The 21,331-nt window shown below is 34.9% G+C and overlaps 1 protein-coding gene and 1 pseudogene across 2 annotated transcripts; one reads left to right on the forward strand and one right to left on the reverse strand.

Moving 5' to 3' along the window:
- The first annotated feature begins 709 nt into the window (after positions 1-709).
- On the forward strand, positions 710-5,122 carry LOC117240982 (annotated as a pseudogene).
- A 4,231-nt stretch (positions 5,123-9,353) lies between these two features.
- LOC117240981 (carcinine transporter-like) lies at positions 9,354-17,463 on the reverse strand. 2 transcript variants are annotated; one of them, XM_033506986.1, is made up of 10 exons: positions 14,729-15,221; positions 14,268-14,528; positions 13,771-13,966; positions 13,183-13,441; positions 12,074-12,266; positions 11,862-11,967; positions 11,026-11,129; positions 10,746-10,960; positions 10,175-10,350; positions 9,354-9,716 (listed from the first exon to the last, which is right to left on the reverse strand). In XM_033506986.1, exons 1-10 carry the CDS (start codon positions 14,752-14,754, stop codon positions 9,498-9,500), a joined length of 1,755 nt encoding a protein of 584 aa, XP_033362877.1. In that variant the 5' UTR covers positions 14,755-15,221; the 3' UTR covers positions 9,354-9,497. The 2 variants fall into 2 exon arrangements, with proteins under 2 accessions (XP_033362877.1, XP_033362878.1); XM_033506987.1 differs by lacking the exon at positions 14,729-15,221 and adding an exon at positions 17,283-17,463 and having other exon boundaries at positions 9,498-9,716.
- Positions 17,464-21,331: the final 3,868 nt, after the last annotated feature.

Genomic DNA, 21,331 nt, shown 5'->3' on the forward strand with positions numbered 1-21,331 from the left:
TTCATTATCGGTGAGTCATCGAGAAAATTATAAGAGAGAAAAAGCTGTTGAGAATAGGAAAACTATAATTTATGACCTAATAATGAGGCACCGGTATCGGTCCCGTTTTACGTAACGATTAACTATTTATGACGTGTTTGAATAAATGTTTATTGCCCTATGTCGGTTTGTTTTTTCTTAAGTCAAATTTTTATTCGAATTTTACGATATCAATTTTAAGATATTTAATGGTAAATGATTTTACTGAAACTTTATATTTTGGAATTATAACTCGTAATTTGAAATTTGTTGTGTAATTGTATATCTAGTTTGGTATTAAAATTACATGTGTCTAGGGATACTTTAAGATATTTTATTTTAAACGACAGGATACTTAATTCTGTATACTTTTCTGGTATGAAATTGTATCTTTCGAGTGACCTATTTCCCTATGGAGAATAATCTTCGGTTATACCACGATTACTGAGGCACTCTCCGTTCGATATTGAGATGAAAGCAGTGTTCCTTTTAAAATTCTTTTTAATTCAAAACGATCTTACATTGTCGATGTTAATGATTTATAAAATCTACAAATAAGTCCGAATATTTGAAATTAGATTGGTAAAAAACGAAGAAAGGACAAACCTAAAGGAAATAAGGAAACAATATTATTATATCAAATGAAGAAACGAAATTGACGAAACATTTGGGAAGATTTCTATAACGATGTAATACAATAACGATATCACGAATTATTCTTTCAGTGATCGAATATGTCGGTCCGAAATATCGAACTCTGGTAGCGAACATGTCGTTTGGACTTTATTTCGCGGCAGCCTCGAGTCTTCTGCCTTGAATCGCATATTGGATCTCAAATTGGAGGATCCTCAGCATGGTCACCGCGTGTCCTATGGTGGTTGCGTTTGTAGGACCATGGATTGTTCCTGAAAGTGCACGGTAGTTTAATTCCAATTTCTTTTTCATTATAAAAATATAATACAAAGAAATTTCGTAAGTAAATTAGTATACGATAGTATAGTAGACATTTAATCTTACCTCGTCCTTTGGATTATTTTTGTATCTTCGTATCATCGGAAAATTCTTTAAAAATAATCCTCAAAGAAATATAAGAAATTTCTTTTACGTTAAAGTTTCTCTTAAAACATCAAAAGTCCTTTGAGACCGGACCATAAAAGTTCCAAAATTATAGCTGAATTAAATTGGGTAATATTTTATCCAGCAATACATACTATCTTGGGATCGGTTATTACATCGATTCCTCTGTCTCGTAAATAAAACATCTCAAGGTCAACATCTTTCTCTCGATAAGCCATCACATTTTTAGCTGTGCAAAATAAATGATTGATGCGTAACTAGACAGCTCTATTCAAATTTGCACAAAAAGTTTGTCGATACAAAAGGTTGGTGAAAGTGATGATTTTGAAAATTTCTTACAGGCTTTTATAACGTTTGCGTATTTCATATACTTCCGTAGTTGGTACATAACCAGTGGCAGGGTGGACAAAGCGATCGAGATGCTGAAAAACTTCGCTAAAGTGAACGGTAAAGAGGTGAAGCAAGAAATATTCGACGAATTTGAGAAAAGTTGCAAGGCGATGAATGAGAAGGATCAATCGCATAATCAATACACTGTCCTACATCTCTTCAAGCTGCCACGACTTGGTCGTATCACTATCATGCTCATCATTTATTGGTAAGTTAACCTTTCCAACATCAATCGAACAAACTACACAGCTAGAACTTTTTACTTGTAAATTCTCAGCAATGATTACAATATTATTTTAGAAAAAACTAAGACACCAGAGAAATTTATAATCATGTACGAAAAGATATACAGGGTGGTTGGTAACTGATGGTACAAGCGGAAAGGGGATGATTCTACGCGAAAAAAGAAGTCGAAGATATAGAATAAAAATTTTTCGTTTGAGGTTTTGTTTTCGAGAAAATCGACTTTGAATTTTCGCTCGGAAAAATTAAAAAAAAATTCTATTCTATATGTCGGGCCTAGCCACGTGTGATGTTGCCTCGGAGGTGTCGATACAATAGGACATACGTTGTATTAATAATCAAACTTCAGGCAGAAACTGCCTAGCAACGGCGTTTGGAACCTTCTCGATGCTTCCAAACGGGTATAGAAAACAAATGCAATCGTACAGCGAGAAAAATTCCACGAGGCTGGCATTCGTGTGATTGCTTTGGAGAGTGATACATCGAGCATTTTCAACAATCGTATTTTGCGCCTAAGATTAGTTTACGTTTAGTGAAGAGTTATCCCGTTGACTGTGGATTCGTTTGAACCCAAAGACATTGTTAATAGTGTTCATTAAACTTATTATTCATACAATTTATTATTCACTAATTTTATCATTCGTTAAACTTATTATTCATTAGACTTATTATTTGTTAAGCTTTGTGATAGTCCTGTATATACGTGTAAATATAATCTCGGCTTTGTGAAACAATGGCTAATTCACGTGATGAGTTGTTACAAAATTCTAACCATAACCCGACATATATTTTCGACTTCTTTTTTCGCGTACGACACCCGCTTTCCGCTTGTATCACCAGTTACCAACCACCCGCTAGATAGGAAAGGTATTCAATTTTATACTTCCTTTACGTTTCTTATATTTTCTTTGTTTTTAATACTATGATAATTCTGAATCTTCCTGCATTTCCTAAAATAAAATTAACTAAGAATATGTTCTTAACTCTCAGCCTCACGATATTCCAATTATATTATACCGTTAATTCAACCAAGTTACCAATCAATCAGCCTCGACGCTACTTCCCTGTCTTTATAAAACCAGTATTAAAATAGACACAAATTACCATAAACTAGATACAAACTACTCGAATGAACATTAAGAGAGTATATGGGGCATTTTATGTGGGTCATTAAGAATCTGCTTAAGTATATAATTAGCATCGATAAACGTCAAACGCGAGGGAACGAGTATGCGAAGGATTAATAAACGATCTTGAAGTCCAGCGTGATTTATGTATGACTCGGCTGATTTTTTTCTAGGTTGCTGATGGTGTGGGTGTTCGACGGCCACGTTTGGAACATGAAACTTCTGGACCCCGACGTTTTCACGTCGTTCTCTTTAGCGTCCCTCACGGAACTTCCGGCCGCTGTTCTACTCGCCCTTTTCCTCGACAGATGGGGCAGACGATGGATGGGTTTCGCATCGGTGTTCCTCTGTGGCATTTTCTCCTTCGTTGCCATCGCTACCCCCTCTGGTAACATTTTTTCTTTTTTTTTTTTTATTTCTTGATAAATGACTTGTCAATCAATATTATTCAATAAAATAGCAGGAACGTGTGAATAGCAGTGAGAAAGCGGGGGTGAATTTTATAGAAAAAATCCGGTTTTATCGATCGACGGTCGTTTTAAAAAGCGCTTTTCTGAAGCTTCTCCAGTGAAAGCTTTGGGAGATTGAGAAATGAAAGCTCGTGCTTGATGCAAGAATAATGTTTTTGTTAGATAGTAAGGAGATAAGCGGTAGCGTTAGGGGATATCCGTGTTTTCAAGGACATTAAGGAGTGGAAAATAGACATTTTTTAATCCGTATTTAGAATAGAACGTTGTAGTTATAAAACAATTTACTATTTTTATTTCCTCATCTTGCAACAAAACTTTCCTTCGAATTCTCTTTTATCGTTTATAGACAACAGACTTGAACGACATAATAATATAGACCCGTATTATTTAAAATCGTATTATAGAGAATTTACAATTATACAATTCGGTCATTTTACTTAGTATTAATAATAATCGAATCTTATAAAATTTTTTTATACAAATATTCTTCTTCTCTTCTTTTCTTTTTCTTTTTCGCCCTTAAATCCTATTCCATTAACGATTGACATTTATTTCTCAACGTCACATACTCGACAGGGATGACATTTAATTTTTAATTGAACCATGCGCGCATCGGGTGTATGTATCGTGCGTGGAATGCGGCGATCGTGGCATTTACATATTTCTCAACTTATTCAAGGTTCGACAATGGTTGCCATGGCGATTATAGCGCGGCTTGGGATGAATATCGCCGCGAATATTGGTTTCCAATATGCAGCGGAAATACCGCCGACTGTGATGAGAGCTCAGGGCGTGTCTTTGATCCATATCATCGGTTATATCGCCCACATTTTGGGACCTTACATTATTTATCTGATAAGTGAATCGAAATTTCTGTTAACGACATCGTATTTCTACGATCCGAAAATTACTCAACCTCTTTTTTAATTTACGACTAATATTATCTGTTATTGAAATACGTTTTTTTAAGTTGGTTTAATTCGTAGAAAAATTATGTTCCTTGTCGGCCATGGATTCTTCTTGTGATCTTACGAATCACGGAAACAAGATAGATTTTCGATATATTTTCCTCCGTTTCGTTTTTTTGCGAAGGAAATGTAACTTTTCTATTGTCTGTAATTATTTACAGGTTTGCGATACTACACTATAGCTTCGTTTCTAAATGAAACGAATGTTTACATAATCTCGTTATACAGGTAACACCAATGATCCTTTGTATATTGACAACTTCTTCAAATTCTGTCTTTAACCAATATTCTTTATTAATATTTAAAAGAAGTATTCATTTATTTCCCGAAAATCGAAGGGAAATTAAGGAATTAGCGGAAAGCGGAATTAATCGCTATTACTTCTAAAAGAGGTATAAAGGGAAGCGTATAAAAGGGAGAATATTTTTCATTTAATTTAGGCTGACATTGATCCATCTTTACCGCTGGTTGCCCTCGGTTTGCTGTCTTTTGGACACGCCTTCCTGACCCTTGGCTTGCCAGAAACGTTGAACCAGGAATTACCAGAAACCCTACAGGAGGGTAACGACTTCGGCAAGGAACAAAGTTTCTGGTGGGTTCCGTGTATATCCTCGTAAGTATAGATTCTATAATATTCTTCCTCCGCCTTATGTCAATATAAATTTACTAATAATCGTTTATTTCAATTTGACAGGAGCAAAATGCTGAAAAAATCTTATAGAAAGAAGAAAGGCCTTTCAAATCCAGCGTTTACTGGCAGTGTTCAAAAAATGGATTGTACTAGGTTATAGCGGTTAGATTTGGCGACGGCGCGAAACTTGCCAGTGGCGCGAAACTTGCCAGTGGTGCGAAATTTGCCAGTGGGGTGAAACTTACCAGTGGCATGAATCTTGTCAGTGGCGTGAATCTTGTCAGTGGCGTGAATCTTGTCAGTGGCGTGAATCTTGTCAGTGGCGTGAATCTTGTCAGTGGCGTGAATCTTGTCAGTGGCGTGAATCTTGTCAGTGGCGTGAATCTTGTCAGTGGCGTGAATCTTGTCAGTGGCGTGAATCTTGTCAGTGGCGTGAATCTTGTCAGTGGCGTGAATCTTGTCAGTGGCGTGAATCTTGTCAGTGGCGTGAATCTTGTCAGTGGCGTGAATCTTGTCAGTGGCGTGAATCTTGTCAGTGGCGTGAATCTTGTCAGTGGCGTGAATCTTGTCAGTGGCGTGAATCTTGTCAGTGGCGTGAATCTTGTCAGTGGCGTGAATCTTGTCAGTGGCGTGAATCTTGTCAGTGGCGTGAATCTTGTCAGTGGCGTGAATCTTGTCAGTGGCGTGAATCTTGTCAGTGGCGTGAATCTTGTCAGTGGCGTGAATCTTGTCAGTGGCGTGAATCTTGTCAGTGGCGTGAATCTTGTCAGTGGCGTGAATCTTGTCAGTGGCGTGAATCTTGTCAGTGGCGTGAATCTTGTCAATCTTGTCAGTGGCGTGAATCTTGTCAGTGGCGTGAATCTTGTCAGTGGCGTGAATCTTGTCAGTGGCGTGAATCTTGTCAGTGGCGTGAATCTTGTCAGTGGCGTGAATCTTGTCAGTGGCGTGAATCTTGTCAGTGGCGTGAATCTTGTCAGTGGCGTGAATCTTGTCAGTGGCGTGAATCTTGTCAGTGGCGTGAATCTTGTCAGTGGCGTGAATCTTGTCAGTGGCGTGAATCTTGTCAGTGGCGTGAAACTTGCCAAATTCGTTGTAAATATAGTTATTAAACGTGTGCGTGTGATGTTAGATGTTAAGATATTACGAACGTATTGAGATTGGAGAGCTATTGAGAGAAACTAGGAAGAAGTATCGATTACTGCAGTGAAAGAGACAAGAATCGTCAAATTACACAAGGTATACGTTTAAGCAATTAATTGACGCTTCATCGACGAAGTAGCTTTGTTGCACACAAGATAATTTTCTTTAAAGTGTATCTTTTTTTAATTGGATTGACTGTATAAAAATGTGAAGAAATTTAAAGAATTAAGAACGCGGCATTTAAAGTACGTTGCGTTCACATATTGCGATGTAATTATTTCGCGTACTATAACGTCGGTAAAGTGTTGGAAATGAGAAACGATTCAAGTATCTTATGTAAATGTACAATTAAATTCAGTATTGGATATATGTATTAAAGGAAGCGATATATAAGGAAATAATATACCATAGTATTTACGCATCTTTCGCTTTAAAAATCGAAAAGAAAGATCTATATCTTTTTCTTCTTGCTCTTTTTTTTCTTTTCTCGTTGAAGGAATACTCTAGTTGAATTGATTTAACTATGAAATACCGTGAATAACAAAGGATTGCCACGAGACTCGAAACACAAAAAGAGAGCTGTCTTCGCGCATTGTCAAGCTTTCAACTTGTCTCCTTTATTACGAATCGCCTTTGTATCAATATAGGTGATTCATAAATCGCCGACACTTGAAATGAGAGTTTCGATCGACTTTTAAACCGAAGAGTATTTTGCGTTCGCTCGATCAACGTGGCTTTTTTTCATCATCCATTTATGCATCAACACGTTGAATGCTTTGAAAACTCTGAGATCTCTGTTATTTAATTTAAATATATACATACATATATATATATATATTATTCTAATGAAACATCAAAATTGAAATTCTTTTATGATATTTCCTTTTTTATGATCTTTCAGTATTAATACGAGAAATATCTCTATTTGATATATTTAGATATAATAAGAATATTACTTCTAATAAGTATCCTTGAATCCGTAATTACTGATCATTCATAAAATGGAATGCATTAAAACAATTAATTGCTAAGCGTTCATTAGCTACCATCATACCCAATTGAGATTATAAAATGAAAGTTGTAGGATCTTTTTAAGCAGGAATTTTTTTTAATACAAAGGATATTAACATAATGTTCGACATTCTTCCGAAATTGTTCTGTTTAAATCCAATGGAAAAAGCAGTAAATAATTTATAGAATTATATACAAATTTTAGAAGAAAAATTGATAGATAATGAGTTAATTTTGAAAATGCTCAGTGTTATGACCCGGGGTGTGTGACCTGGGCCAGGCAGAGAGTCGCCCGGCGTAACACTCAGGTTTAAATGTTACTTGAAACAGATCGAAACTCCGTCACGTGTTCAATTAGAAATAGTAAAATTCTGATTCGTGAAGAGACGCGAATATTTCCAATCTCGTTCCTTTCGATCCTCCGACCTGTTCGTCTTAAGCGCGCAATCTCCGTTATACCACCTTTAAACAATGATTCTAGCAACTAGAATCATTCGCGTACTTATGAGACTAGCCCCTGCTTTCAGTTACCGATTAAAAAGACATACTATTGTTCGTTGCAAATATCAGCTATCGTTCCTCAAAACCTGAGATTCTTTGAAATATTCCTACGCTAGAGATTCAACTGTACATAATTGTTCAAGGCTACAAGTTAGTTCGATCCTCGTGATGCAATGGATAATAATTCGATCGTCTGGAAAATAATTCTGGACGAAAGAATTCTCATTTAACCCTTGACGGTCGATGATTTTGTAAATCATGTACGATATCGTAATCAGGAATGAATTCTTTTATATTTTTAATCTTGAAATTACACAGGGCCAATACATATTAAGCTGAATCGCAAATAAATATTAAGGGAGTCTTAAGGAGTTATAATATCGACATTTCTTATCAATACGATAGTGATATAATAATGTGATATAGTACAGAGTGTTTCGTAACTGATGATTCTTCGTATTTTCGAGAAAATAAATTTTGAATATGTTTCGTGAATGTCGTGTGAACACGAGCTGACAAAGCTTCAGAATTTCATTCTCTCGAACGTCGTACGAAAATCTCTCGTTCTATATTTTCAACAGATCCTTTCACATAGTATTATTCTGTACCACTGGTTATTAACCACATTAACTAACCACTGGTTATCACAGTATCAATTACCAGACACCCTGTATAATACAGAATATTACTTCAAATATCCGTATAATGAAGCATTTCATTTTCTATAATTAATTATAATTAAGTTCGGCTGTTAAGGGTTAATACATTGTAACATAAGTGATCGTTATCGTAGAACTCCTAATTATAGGATGGAGTTAGATTAGACGTATAATGATGAACGAGGATCATCGAGCATTAATGTATTTAATTATAGAGATATTTAGCAGTTTATTTTTGTTCGGGGGATTCGTCGATGTGTGTGCAAATAAAAAGTAGAATTGTTTCTTATATTAAGGTTTATGGAAGTTTTATTCGGTGAATCAATCTTATGGACGTGAGTGTATACGCCAATATATACGTGAGTGATGATTATGAATACTATGAATAGGTTTCTTCAGATTGATTGCGTTGTTATTGGCACAACGACGAACACTGATCGTCATACGATGGCACGATTTGCTTACAATATTCTTTCCTTTCTTTTTTTCTTCTTCCTAAACCATAGAAACAGTCAATTAGAGTTATTTTTTTTTAAATGTACGTACAACTCGTTTTAGATAGATAAAAGTCCAGCAGTTGGTGCTGAAGAAATTATAACAATAATTTAAAAAGTCTTCAAGCTTGGATTTTATTAATATTGTACGTTATTTAAAATCGTACAAAAAATATAACGAATAGATAAATAATCGTTAAAAATACGTGGATAATCGTTCAAAAGATATAAAACTGTTTCTTTTCACAAAGAAAAATTATCTAAACGTACTATTTTTTTAAATAAGATTTTGTCCAATATATTCCAGTAAAAAATGTTAAAAACATTAAAGGAATCAAAAATTTAAATCTCCCTAATTTATTATTTACGTAATTAATAAATTACGTAATTATTAATTTACGTAACATTTTCGATATTATTCTACGTAATATCTTTGAATATCAAATTAGCACCAACCGCTGAACGATTCGAACGTGCGTAACGCAAGTGAAAATTAGCATTAAAATTATAAAAGCTCTTAAAAGATAATAATAAAAATTATATAGGAACACGATTTCTAAGCTCGCTCTTTTTAGAATTAAGGCTTACAAATTCTTAAACGTAAACGATAAAAATAAAAATTAATGTAGGAGAATAGAAAAATAATATGTTCCGATTTTTTCTCGTACAAAAATCGTCAGACTGATCCGCTTGTAATATTGTTACTTCTAAAAAAACACGAATCCTCCTTCGTGTTTTTTAATTGAATTATTATTAAAAATCAGATAATTATCGTTCACAGGAGTGATAGTGTTGATGTCCATTGAAGTGTGTCTTATGGTAGCAAGGCAACGACCAGAAATGTTGGTCCCTTCCGAATTCTTCGCCTTGCTTGATAGTCTGAGGAAGATTCTGGCCGACAGTTTCCGGCAAGAACAAAACCAGTGCAGCGCCAAAAAAGGACACCGTGCTGATAATGAGCATTGGAAATCCCTCCCAAATTGCAGCCTAATGAACAAATATTAATTTATATGAGCAAAGGTTAAATACCATGAAAATCTGGTCAAAGTATTTCTCATTTAAAAAGTTTCATTAGAAAGTTTCAACCAATATAGTTTCATATCATAAGTTATTCCATCATTTTTTATTTTAAATTTCAATTTTTTGATTAAAGATCAGTTAAAGAAAAGCGTTGGTTGCGACTTCCAAAACGGGCTTTCTAGAAAGTGAGAAATATTTTGATCAGATTTTTATAATATTTAACTTCTTCAGGAAACAACTTGTTTTAAGGTAAGAAAAAAACTATTTTACATTATCATGAGAAAATTTACATGAGAGCTTTTTCATAATTTCTAATAGCGCTTATTGTATCTTTTGGAATAAATTAAAGAGAAGTTGAACGTGGATGAGCTTAGCGGTGTTTCAAAAATGTTGTAACAACAATAGTAGTATAAATATTTATTTACCGAGTCAGTGATATATGGCGCCAAAGAGTGTGCAACTATTCCGAAAATATGAATGAAAGATACGCCCTGCGATCTGACTGGCGTGGGCAGAAGTTCTGCTGCATACTGAAGACCAACATTGGCTGCCATGTTCAGACAGAATCGCGACAATATTGACATTACTAATTTCGCGAGCACTGGGGAATAAATAAAAAAATACAAAATTAATCCTGGATACACAATACTTGATTGTAAGTTTAATTAAAAATATAGTCCGATCGAAGCTTAATCAAAATCAAATTAAAATTTCACACAAACTTTAAACTTCTATAAATCTCCAAATTCTAGAAAACCAACATATAGAAAATTATTGCTTCTAAAATGTGCACACCTCTTTCAATTTCGCCACTAAATTAATTCCTAATAATTCCTAAATTCTAGTTCCATCAAAATAATTATTTTCCAAGATTAATACCTTCGAAGTTGTCAAAATTCTTTTACATTCATCATCAACTTAATTTCAGATTTTTCTCAATAATACGTCATTATAATCGTTTTAATTTTACTTTAATAAACAGATCGATATATTTACTGGAATGCAGCATAAGATCAGCGATACTGAGTACACAGGTCATTGCCATCGTGAGAAATCCGCAGAGTCTACGACCCCACCGGTCGAGCAACAGGGCGAGTAATAACCCAGCTAGAAGTTCTGTGGCACAGGCGATCGAGAACGACACGAACACCGAGCTCTGGATAAGTTTTAATGAATACACGTGATCGTCGAACGAGATCAGGGTAAAACACCTACAAGATTGTATCGGTTATTTATGAAGGTTTTATCGCAACATGAACTCGTATCTTATACTTGCCAGAATGCAACTAGAAGAATAGTGTTTCTCGCCAACCGTGGCGTTTTGAACAGATCGAGCAGCGTCGCTGATTCTTGAATTTTGTCCGGTGCCTCCATGTTACTCTGCAAGAATTTATTTCGAGAATAATTAACGAAAGATATAATACGAGTCGTGCCTTTAGCCCTTACTCAGTTCAAAATTCATAACACACTGAAAAGAAATTTTATTTTCATTGTATTCGTCATTAATAGATAGCACGAACAGTGGCACTTTGCATTCTGTTTTATGGCATTAGTTGGCATGGCTTTTGATATCGAGATTTATTAATATAATGGGTGGTTGGTTGATTAAATACTTTTCTGATCCGAAATACAGTCGGGAACAAAACTAAGTGGATTAGTGGAGAAAATGTAAAAATTCATTTCAATCATTTGCTGAACTATCTGCATATTATTAGAAGGAAATATAATAAATAAAACTCAAGTATATGAGGCTGATACTAATTTGATTATACTTTCTTCACATCTATTTCCATTAACTATAGCAGCTTATTTTTATCCCCGATTGTACTTGTAAATTGTAAATATTTTATAATTTCTATATAAATTCCCAGATTTACTTCAAATTTTGTACGAGATCGATATAATACCACAATGGAATCGCGACAGTCAAGTTTCATTTCATATTTCATTTTTCATCGCGTTTCATTTTTAAAACCTGTCTATGCATGTTAAAATACATTCGCGAGTCTGTGTGTTTTCGACGCGAATCAAATATATCTGTCAGCACAGATTCAAGTACTGTACCGTATGATTTCGCGTAAGCTTTCTAGAATTCTATTTGATCGAACTTACAACTAATATATCGTAAATACGCGAGTCTGGATTTCTACGATTGATCCTAGCTATTCTCCGTAGTTTCTCAACAACCTTGTCCATCATCCCGTTGGAAACGTACCAGCTTGAACAGAGCAAATACGAGTGATATGGATCGATAAGTAAATTTGCATAAATCTCAAAGCGCAAGTTGAGAATTCGAATAATCGAACGATTAGGAGTTTACTTACCGGGCGTTCTCGGGAAGAATCCACGGTGTGATAGCGACAGATAACAGCGGTATGGCAGTAACGTAAGTAAAATATCTCCAGTTCGCGATATAATAGGCTATCCATGGTAAAATTGTACTGGCCACTGCGAAGTATACGCCAAAGGCGATATTCACGACCAACGTTCGTTTCGAAACAGCCATATATTCGAGAACTGTGGGATAATTGATCGTCGATGACTCTCGGAATAACTGATTATTATATCAAGATACTTAACGACGATTATTCTTTATGTTGCAGTAATAGAACATGGAAGATTTATCGAGTGAAATCAACTTAATTGTAGGATAATTGTAAGATTATAAATATAATTCCGATTTTAAATTAATCCGTTTACTCTGAAAACGTGAATTTTCCGAGTTTGAGCTGGTCCGTATAACAAAAAGCGCTACATAATACGCGTGTTTTGCTTCTAACGTATTTAAACGAATTACGTGTTGAAAATTTTGTGATAATTTTCATTTCGAACGAATATACAGAGTGGTTGGTAACTGATGGTACAAGCGGAAAGGGGGTGATTCTACGCGAAAAAAGAAGTCGAAAATATAGAATAAACGTTTTTCGTTCGAGGCTTTGTTTTCGAGAAAATCGACTTTGAATTTTCGCTCGATACGCGTGCACTTTATCGCGTCTCGTTATAACGGATCTCACTGTAGATCGTTGTCTCGATGGAAGAATTAAAAAAAAAATTTGTATTCTATATTTTCGACTTCTTTCCGCTTGTACCACCAATTACCAACCACCTTGTATAACTCGATTTAAGAATATCAAGATATAACTATCCTCGACGACATGAAAATCGATGAAACGATCTTTAACAATAACAAAATCAATATATTCATCTCTGGTGGTGGCAAAAGCTCTTGAATCAAGAACTCGAACCGTATAGTTCAATCGAGTACAGCAACGTCAAAATTATCTTCGAGGAACAATTCATCAAAAATTTCTCACGCAACATCATCTTTCACGTAATAGAAACATTGACTTCATACTAACGTTATCTCTCGCGTGACTGAAACATTGGCTTATCGGTCGAACCTCTCGCACTTTCTACTTCGTAGAAGGCTTACCGATAATCAGAGGAATGTTGATACAGTTATCGAACGCCAGTCCAGTGAGAAACCTACAGACGGCGAATGACCAAAAACTATTTGCGCTGGCAGTGAAAATGGAGGCAAAAAGGGCGATACCATTGCAGAACATTAAAGCTGGGATACGACCCTTGTGATCGGCGATCCAACCGACTAGGAAACCACCGATGATGGATCCGCAGAAGAAGATGGCCTGCGCCGTTGATACGAGGTATTCTCGGTCGCATACCCAATCTAGCTAATCACCAAGGTTAAGAGTTAGTCAGCGAAAAACCAGATTCATATTTTTCAGAATATAATTTTAATCCTGCTGCGGTCTTCGAATTTTTATATCTCGATTCTGCTCGCAGTTCGATGAATGAAAGAGTTCTTTATGCTCTGAAAAAAACGTTCGCGTAAAATCGGAACGAGGAATTATCCGTACTAACAATTATCGTCTTATACTTTCTTTAAACTTAAGAAATTTACTATAACAAGGTTAGATTAGATCGGAAATGACCCAAAGAACGCAGCAGAAGTGTAAGAATTTCGAAGCATGCGATTCAGACAACGATGTGAATACTTCACCTCAGTTCCTATACTAGGATATGGAATCTGCGTAAAATTATACTCCCATTGAGTACATTTTATCGTTTTGTTTGTTTGGAAGCCCGATGAGCTCAGGCTCTTATCGCTCTTCAACAGCTCTGTGAAGTTTACGTCCTTCCGTTGACATTGTTCGTAATAAGGATAAACGTTCGTCACTGGAATCGCTATCTTAATCCTAAACATCCCATACGATAGATGATTGATCATTTTAATTATTAAAATAAGAACCAAAGTCCAGACAGAGTAATCCAAAAATATCTTGTATCTTATCGTGAAATTTTTCTACAATATTTTCTAATAATTTTCGAAATGTTCGAAAATTCGAGAAATTCCAGAAATCGCGATATCTCACATATTTTTCACAATATTTTAAAGTCACTTTCTACGAACAATCAAAAATATCGTTCAAAGTTTAAAGGAGCTTTCGTTGCTACGTATATCTCCTTTTCTTTCTTTCCTTCATTATACATACTTACCTCTCTTCTTCGGTGAAATTCGAGTTTACTAATTCGTCTATCCTGCACCAGTGTTCCGTGGGAATAATCGTAATGAAAAATTGCGAGAAATACAGAAACGCGTACGTCGCGCCATAAGGTAGTAACGACAATAACAACAGCCATTGATATCTCCCGTAGTCACCGACATACGGCAGAACATCATCGAAACTTTCCAATCTTGGTCTCAATCGAGTCGCTTCAGTGGGCAATATAGAGTTACTCTTCTCGTCCTTCATTTCGCTGAAACAAAATCCATCCTTGATTTCCAGGCGTAGCAGTATAAAAGTCGTATAACAAAGTTTTCAGTCTTCTAGTCTTTGAAATAAATGTCATTCGGCAGTTCCTTTGATGTTTCACATTCTGTAATTCCAATTACAATGCTCCTTTCCTCTCCCACAAACAGGAAATTATTTTCTGACAGAACGCAGGAACAATCTTACCCGTCATTCACGTTTTCCCCTTCCATAGTTCGAGCAGCAAAGTCTCAATTATGATTTTAGATTTTGAAAGGCAACGGAGATGAAAGAGGAGACCCGATATGCTGATCGAAAGACGTTCGGAAATGAACTGAAAGAACGAGCGAAGTCCGGCAACTGTTCGCTTTGTTTTCGATTCGGTTAAACGTTAAATTAAGTGTAAGTGTTTGTTCGAGTGCCGGCCAATTACTGTGCCGGGAGTCAAGTGAATCGTGACACGCGACTCGTTCAAATTGAATTGCATACGAACCACGCTCGCGAGATCATCTTTAAAAAGGGCTGATTCGGTATACGCGGCGATGTCAACGTGATATCTACATGTCTGAGGAAAGTTTCGACGAAAGAAATAGCCTCGAGTGCTGGTTAATTGTGTTCGAGTTATCGTTTGGATATCGATATTATAGATTTGCAAATGAGATAGAAGAACCGAAGGAAAGTTTGTCGACTCTGTCATATTTAATTAAATGCAGGAGAAAAATTGAATGGAATAATTTTCTGATTAATATTGTTTGTTTATTACTCGTAATCCTCTTACCCGGCGACTTAAGGGTGACTTCCGGTTACAGTGCTTAACTAAACTAAGTTTTCGATCAATATATCGAACTCTATTGGAAAATAACCGAGAAAATTTTAAGCCATCGAAAGCTAAGAATAAATGAAATAATTGAAGGTTTTTCAAACCTGTTTTAACACTAATATCAGGGATATAAGAAGATGGTACTTCTGATGTATCAACGCAATTATTTGATTATTTACCATTCGTTAAAACAGACGGTCTTAGGGACTGAGGTGGTTAATTAGATATTGAAAAATTAAGAGAACGATTTCCAAGTTAAAAGTAAAATAATATATCGATCTTTCGCAAAATTTTTATATCAAATTGTTCATTTTCGTATCAGATAGAGCAAAAGGTTAAACTGATATGTTTACTTGAAAATGGATTCAGGGAAATTAACCATTTGCCAATTAAATTTAAGCGAATACGTGAAACAATATTATCATATGGAATAAACACGGAAACGAAATAGCTGACAGAAGAACCATCGATTTCGAGACATCGATTAGAATGACTAATGTCATTGTCAGGAGCGAGAAAGTGGTCGAGTGCTCGAAATAACTGACCTGTTTGGAAAATACGACAACGAGAAACGTTCGTGTCTACGAGCCATCGTGTCTACATAATAAATACTTGCGTGTGTACGTCTACACAAATGGCGGCATTTTTAAAATCAGAAATAGAGTATATTACCCTTGATCGTCCAAACGAAACAATTGCTTATAATTACAAGACATTTGATACAGTACTTTGAGAAATCAATATGCTACAATTTGTTGGAAACATTTAGCTTGCACATAAATCACATATGAGCCAAACTCATGCGACTGATAACGTTACATTGCACTGAAACTGAGGACTCGATCGATTCTCAAAATTCCAAATACAATCTTTTAAATTAATTTTCACTCGTTATCAAGAATCCAATCAAAATTTCTTTTTCCTAATTTATTAGTAACATTCTTAGGTAGAACTAATAATTATCGCTTCTCTTTCATAAACGATTATCAAAGCGAAAAATTAAATTCAGTCTATAGAAGAAAATGAATACAGAAGTTGAAACCCTTACCTGTCACCAAATGATTCTTCTATGTCTAATTAACGATAGTCTCACGACGTCAAAGTGAAACTCCAAACTGATCGTTTCTCGTTGCTCTTTGTTCAAAATATCGATCACGATTAATCAGGCACTACCAACCACATCCACTACTATCACTGTCAGATCGATTAACAGCAAGTTATGAAATTAGTAATTAAGGGCACCCTCGATCAAACCATTTTTCTCTCTCAACGTCACACTAAATCATGTCAAATGTATCTTTCCGTTCCAAATGTCGTCGACTAACTTCCAACGAACAAAATGTCTCAATACACTAAGTTCGATACCTTCGTGTTTTTTGTGGAGATAACCGAAGAATTTTTCCGTTATTGTAGCATTTTCCTTGCTGCTTCTTAATTTAAAAGTAAAGAAATAAAATTAGTTTGAAAAAGCAATTAAAGTAATTCACGTGGGTTTCTTTGAAGACGGCGGAAAATCGATGATAAAACGAAATAGAAATAGAAATAAAATAAAATAAAATCTGCGATTAAACGAATAATTAATACATGTTATTTTGAAAAGGAAATTGGCGATAAAATAGGCGAAAAACAGTTTCTATTAAAAAGGTTATACGAATAATCAACGCAGTTTGCTTCGAAGCAAAATTAGAATTGGCAATCGAGCGAATGATTGACGATTTATTTGGAAAAGTTAGCGGAATCAATGACTAAACAAGCGAGATTTCGTTAAACACACGATTTCCTTCGTAAAGAAAGAAAAAGTAGATTTGTTGATTACACGAATAATCGCTGCAGTTTATCTCAAAGAAGAAATAGCGCGGATGGTCAAACAGGCGAGAAACAAGGTTTCTCCGGGAAAAGAAAATAAAATAGCTGATCGAGTAAATAGTAAATACAATTTACCTTGAGAAAGAAGCAGACTCGAGCGATCAACACTGTTTCCCTCGAAGAAACGCTAAAATTAATGGTCAAACAATCAAAGCAAGTAATTTTTCTCGAGGATAAAGTAGGATCAGTAGTTAAATCAACAAGATTGGTACAGCTTCCCTTCAAGAGACACTATGATCAATATTTATACAGGCAGTCACGGACTCTCCCTTTCGACTGATCCAATCATTGAGTGAAACGATTGTATTCGATGAAATTTTCCTCGAAGATGAAGCAGAGTCGCAGATCCTTACGTAAACGACCGATCAAGTTTCCACGGCAATAAACCTAAATTCCCTGGCTAATTGAAAATATAAAGGAGACACGACCACATTTCCATTTAAAGAAATGCAATTGTTAGTTAAACAACGATAGGATTTTCTTATTCGAAAAGAGAGGAGAAAAATGTCCGATGTTCACGAAGTCTTGTACAAATATGAAGGGGAAACCGGCTCGCGTATCGCTGATATAGAAGCTTGCTTAACGAAGACGAACACGATACTCGGTGACACGTGTTTGCCAATAAAAAAGGAGAGAATCGAAGAGAAACGGAACCAAAGGAAGAAACGTTGATTGACAGTGGAACCGGCGAAACTAGAAATAGTTTGGAAAACACGATTTTCCGATCGCGAACATCGAGGACCACGTGCTCGCGTTGCCATTGATCGAACTCCATTTAGGTTTGCGGCAAATCGTCGCAACAGCGACGTTGGTAGAACAGAGACACAGAGTTCTTCTGTCTCACAAAAAGCAAGGTGCATGCATATGTATTTCCTTGTTTCTCCAAAGCATAGTGGCGCCACGCCGGAAACCGGTTGTCCGAAGCCAGCCATACTTTTCAATGGTATTGAAATGAATTGTATTGTCGTCTTGTCGCGTACTAAAATTGGGATATATGGACGGTGTTAAAAATTGACGTTGAAACACAACTGATTTTTGCAATTTAAATAACGGATGTATTGAAACGAATTCAGTGGATTTTTCAGGTAAATTTGTCGTTTGTTTTACCGGGTTTGATCTTGGATCGACTTTAGTATATTTTTCATATTTAATTGAAATGGGGAATTGCGTTATGTTATTTGTTGATACTCTGTAGGTTAGAAATGTTAGCATCGTTATTTTAGAATTAATATTTACAAAAGGCATAAATGTAATTGAATTCTAAAGAGGATTAATTAAGAATGCTCAAGCTTTTTGTGAGATTTGTTTTTTCTTGCAAGCTACCTCTATAAATTAGACCTCTCCTGAAGGGACACGCAGTTTCGTCAACCGGTTTCTTCTAACAAGATTCGTAGAATTAGCTTTTTGCGAAGGGACTGATTTATGAATATTGTTTCTTCTGAAAAGACTGCTTTGTTACCATAAAAAGTCAAGGACAGGTTTTCGTAGTTTATATTCACCGAAATATTCACACACACAATAATTTCGAACAGTACGATTAACAAATTACTAGATATGTCTGTACAAATTTCACCTTACGCTCGAAGATACAAGCAAAGCGAAAATTAAATTTCCAAATTCAAATATCAAGAACAGTAAATAACTATATGCAGAATATTCTTCTAGCGAAAGACAGACAGTCTCTCTCTACTCACTATGTACATACGAAGAGAAAGATACACACTACATTCCAAACACATGTCCAAACACAGGAATGACCTCGTAACTTACATAACACCACAACTGAAGAAATTACACGATATAACATTGAATGTGACGGATGTAATATGGCACATCAATTATCGAACAAAAAGTTTCATAAAATTCAAATTAAAAGAAATATGGGATCGCGAAACACACAACGGGTGTGCATAAGTTATGTACGTAACTTCCAACTTACACACATGCAATAGGTTTAACCGTTACTGGCGTTGATAATAACAGAAGCACAGTCATGGATCCGTTACCATGTCTAGTGTTGTTTCAACGAGTTTCATTCCCACTTGATTTAGTGTCGCTCCTAACCGCTGGTTCACGCAACAGAGAAGGATAAAATGAACCACGACAGATATACAATTACATACTTACGTACTATATGGTTCAAAGTCTATAAATAATATTGTAGACGGTATAATTAGAGGTCTTCTGTACTATTTCCGCACGCAGTAACGTCCTAAACGTATACACGGAAAACTTTAAATCGTAGCACAATTGAAGCCAGAAGAAATTTTAAAGTGAGCTAAAAAATGAAAAACAAGCCGAAGATTCAAGAATAACAGAATTACACAGGAAACTCTATTTGGTGGGGGGAGGGAGGGGAGTGCGTTTGAAAATCGATCGCGTATTACGCGGTAGGTAGTAGTTGACTGATATGATTGGAGTCATTACGGATTATTTGATATCACTGTAACTTTTTGAATAAAATTCAATGTCAAGATTTATTCATTATCGATACTTATCTTGTTTACAGTAGATTGCAGAATCGAGATATTCTGTTCGTAATTTTTTATGAAAATGTTCTTCGCTTTGATGAAAAATTTTTATTTTTAAAATGATATAAATGTGATATCTCGACGATATAAACGATGCTTTTCTTTATCTGTATATAAACCAAGCAACTTCTAGTTTTATAGATTTTTACACAAAGTTCGTCAAAATCATACGTAAGAAATATTTTCTTTAGATCTTGTACCGATTTACTGAATTACATATAGTAAATCATGCTAATATTTAATAACTAAATATAACTAGATATAAGTAATTATATTAAATAACAAACGGGATCACAATATTGTTTATGGGTACAGAGACCTTAGAAAAATTATGATCGTAGTCACGTAATTACATTGGTTCCTCAAGAATCCTGTCTACCTTGATAGATCATTAAGCAACGTGACTGGAATCGCATTGCGTCGTCGAAGGAAAATTTTTTATCTTTACTTTGTTGTATGAAAATCCTTTCACTGACTGTGTAGAGGTCGGACTGAGGGAAATCTGTGTTCGCTTCTGGTTTCCATAACAGTAGAACGATGGATCTTGAATAATAGATACATTTCTGTTATGTATTATAAACACGTAACCAAAGAGAATTCCATAATATTACCCAAAAACAGTTCATTCAATTTTAATTTCTGACTAGAAGAGACGAGAAATTTGCTAATGGAAAATTTTCATTTTTAAAATGCTTTACATTTATTAATACTCTTTTTTCGAAAACGATACTTATCGTACCATCTAATACTCGAAGATCAAAGCCTATCACAGTTTTCTGTTCCATCTTTTTTAAATGCTTAAAATATTAAACCTAAATTTAATATTTTTTATCATTTTATTAACACGAAATCTGTTATTAATTATTTACTGTAATATTGTACAAATATTTCAGTCTTCATTTTGCCATACTAATACATAATGATCGTGATCTATCTTGATCATCTATCTTTTCCAAACTGATAATGTATTCCTTCATGGCATTTACCAGTTTCACTTCCTTATTGTTCATTTATCACCTAGTATCGGTAACAGATTATGTTATACGTGTTTCGTCGGCAAAACAAACAGAACTAAAGTAACAATGCGATTATGGCTGATTTCAGACAATCTGCGGCATTAAATTTTCTCACGTTGTCTCGTAACGATCGTGATTTTCCTTCTGATCCTTCAGATTAAACGTCCTTGAACATCGTTAACTAAATCATGAATTTATAACGAACCCCATTTTTCATTATTTTTTAACAAGATTCCAAAAGATATGAAAAGTAGAAAAAACGGAGAGTTTATCTGAACATAATATTTATCGAATAAATCGAAATTTTATTACACGTATTTAAATATTTAAATAATCTATCATTCGAGTGTGTAATTTGTAATTATAAAATTTTATAATTCGTAAACTCGTAGAAGGCAATTAAAAACTCATGAATACACAAGTGTGTGTCACTTCATGTATGTACTTGTTGTATCGGGTATTTATGACATTCAAATAATAATATCCACATTTAGCTTTCGAAAATTAACTTGCTAATACGAAGCGTATTTACCTTCATATTTTATAATAAACTTAATTATTTCGTTAGCAATGAAAC

The sequence above is a fragment of the Bombus vosnesenskii genome, unplaced genomic scaffold (genome assembly GCF_011952255.1).
Source record: "Bombus vosnesenskii isolate JDL3184/JDL3185 unplaced genomic scaffold, Bvos_JDL3184-5_v1.1 scf7180000015130, whole genome shotgun sequence".
Classification (NCBI taxonomy): domain Eukaryota; kingdom Metazoa; phylum Arthropoda; class Insecta; order Hymenoptera; family Apidae; genus Bombus; species Bombus vosnesenskii.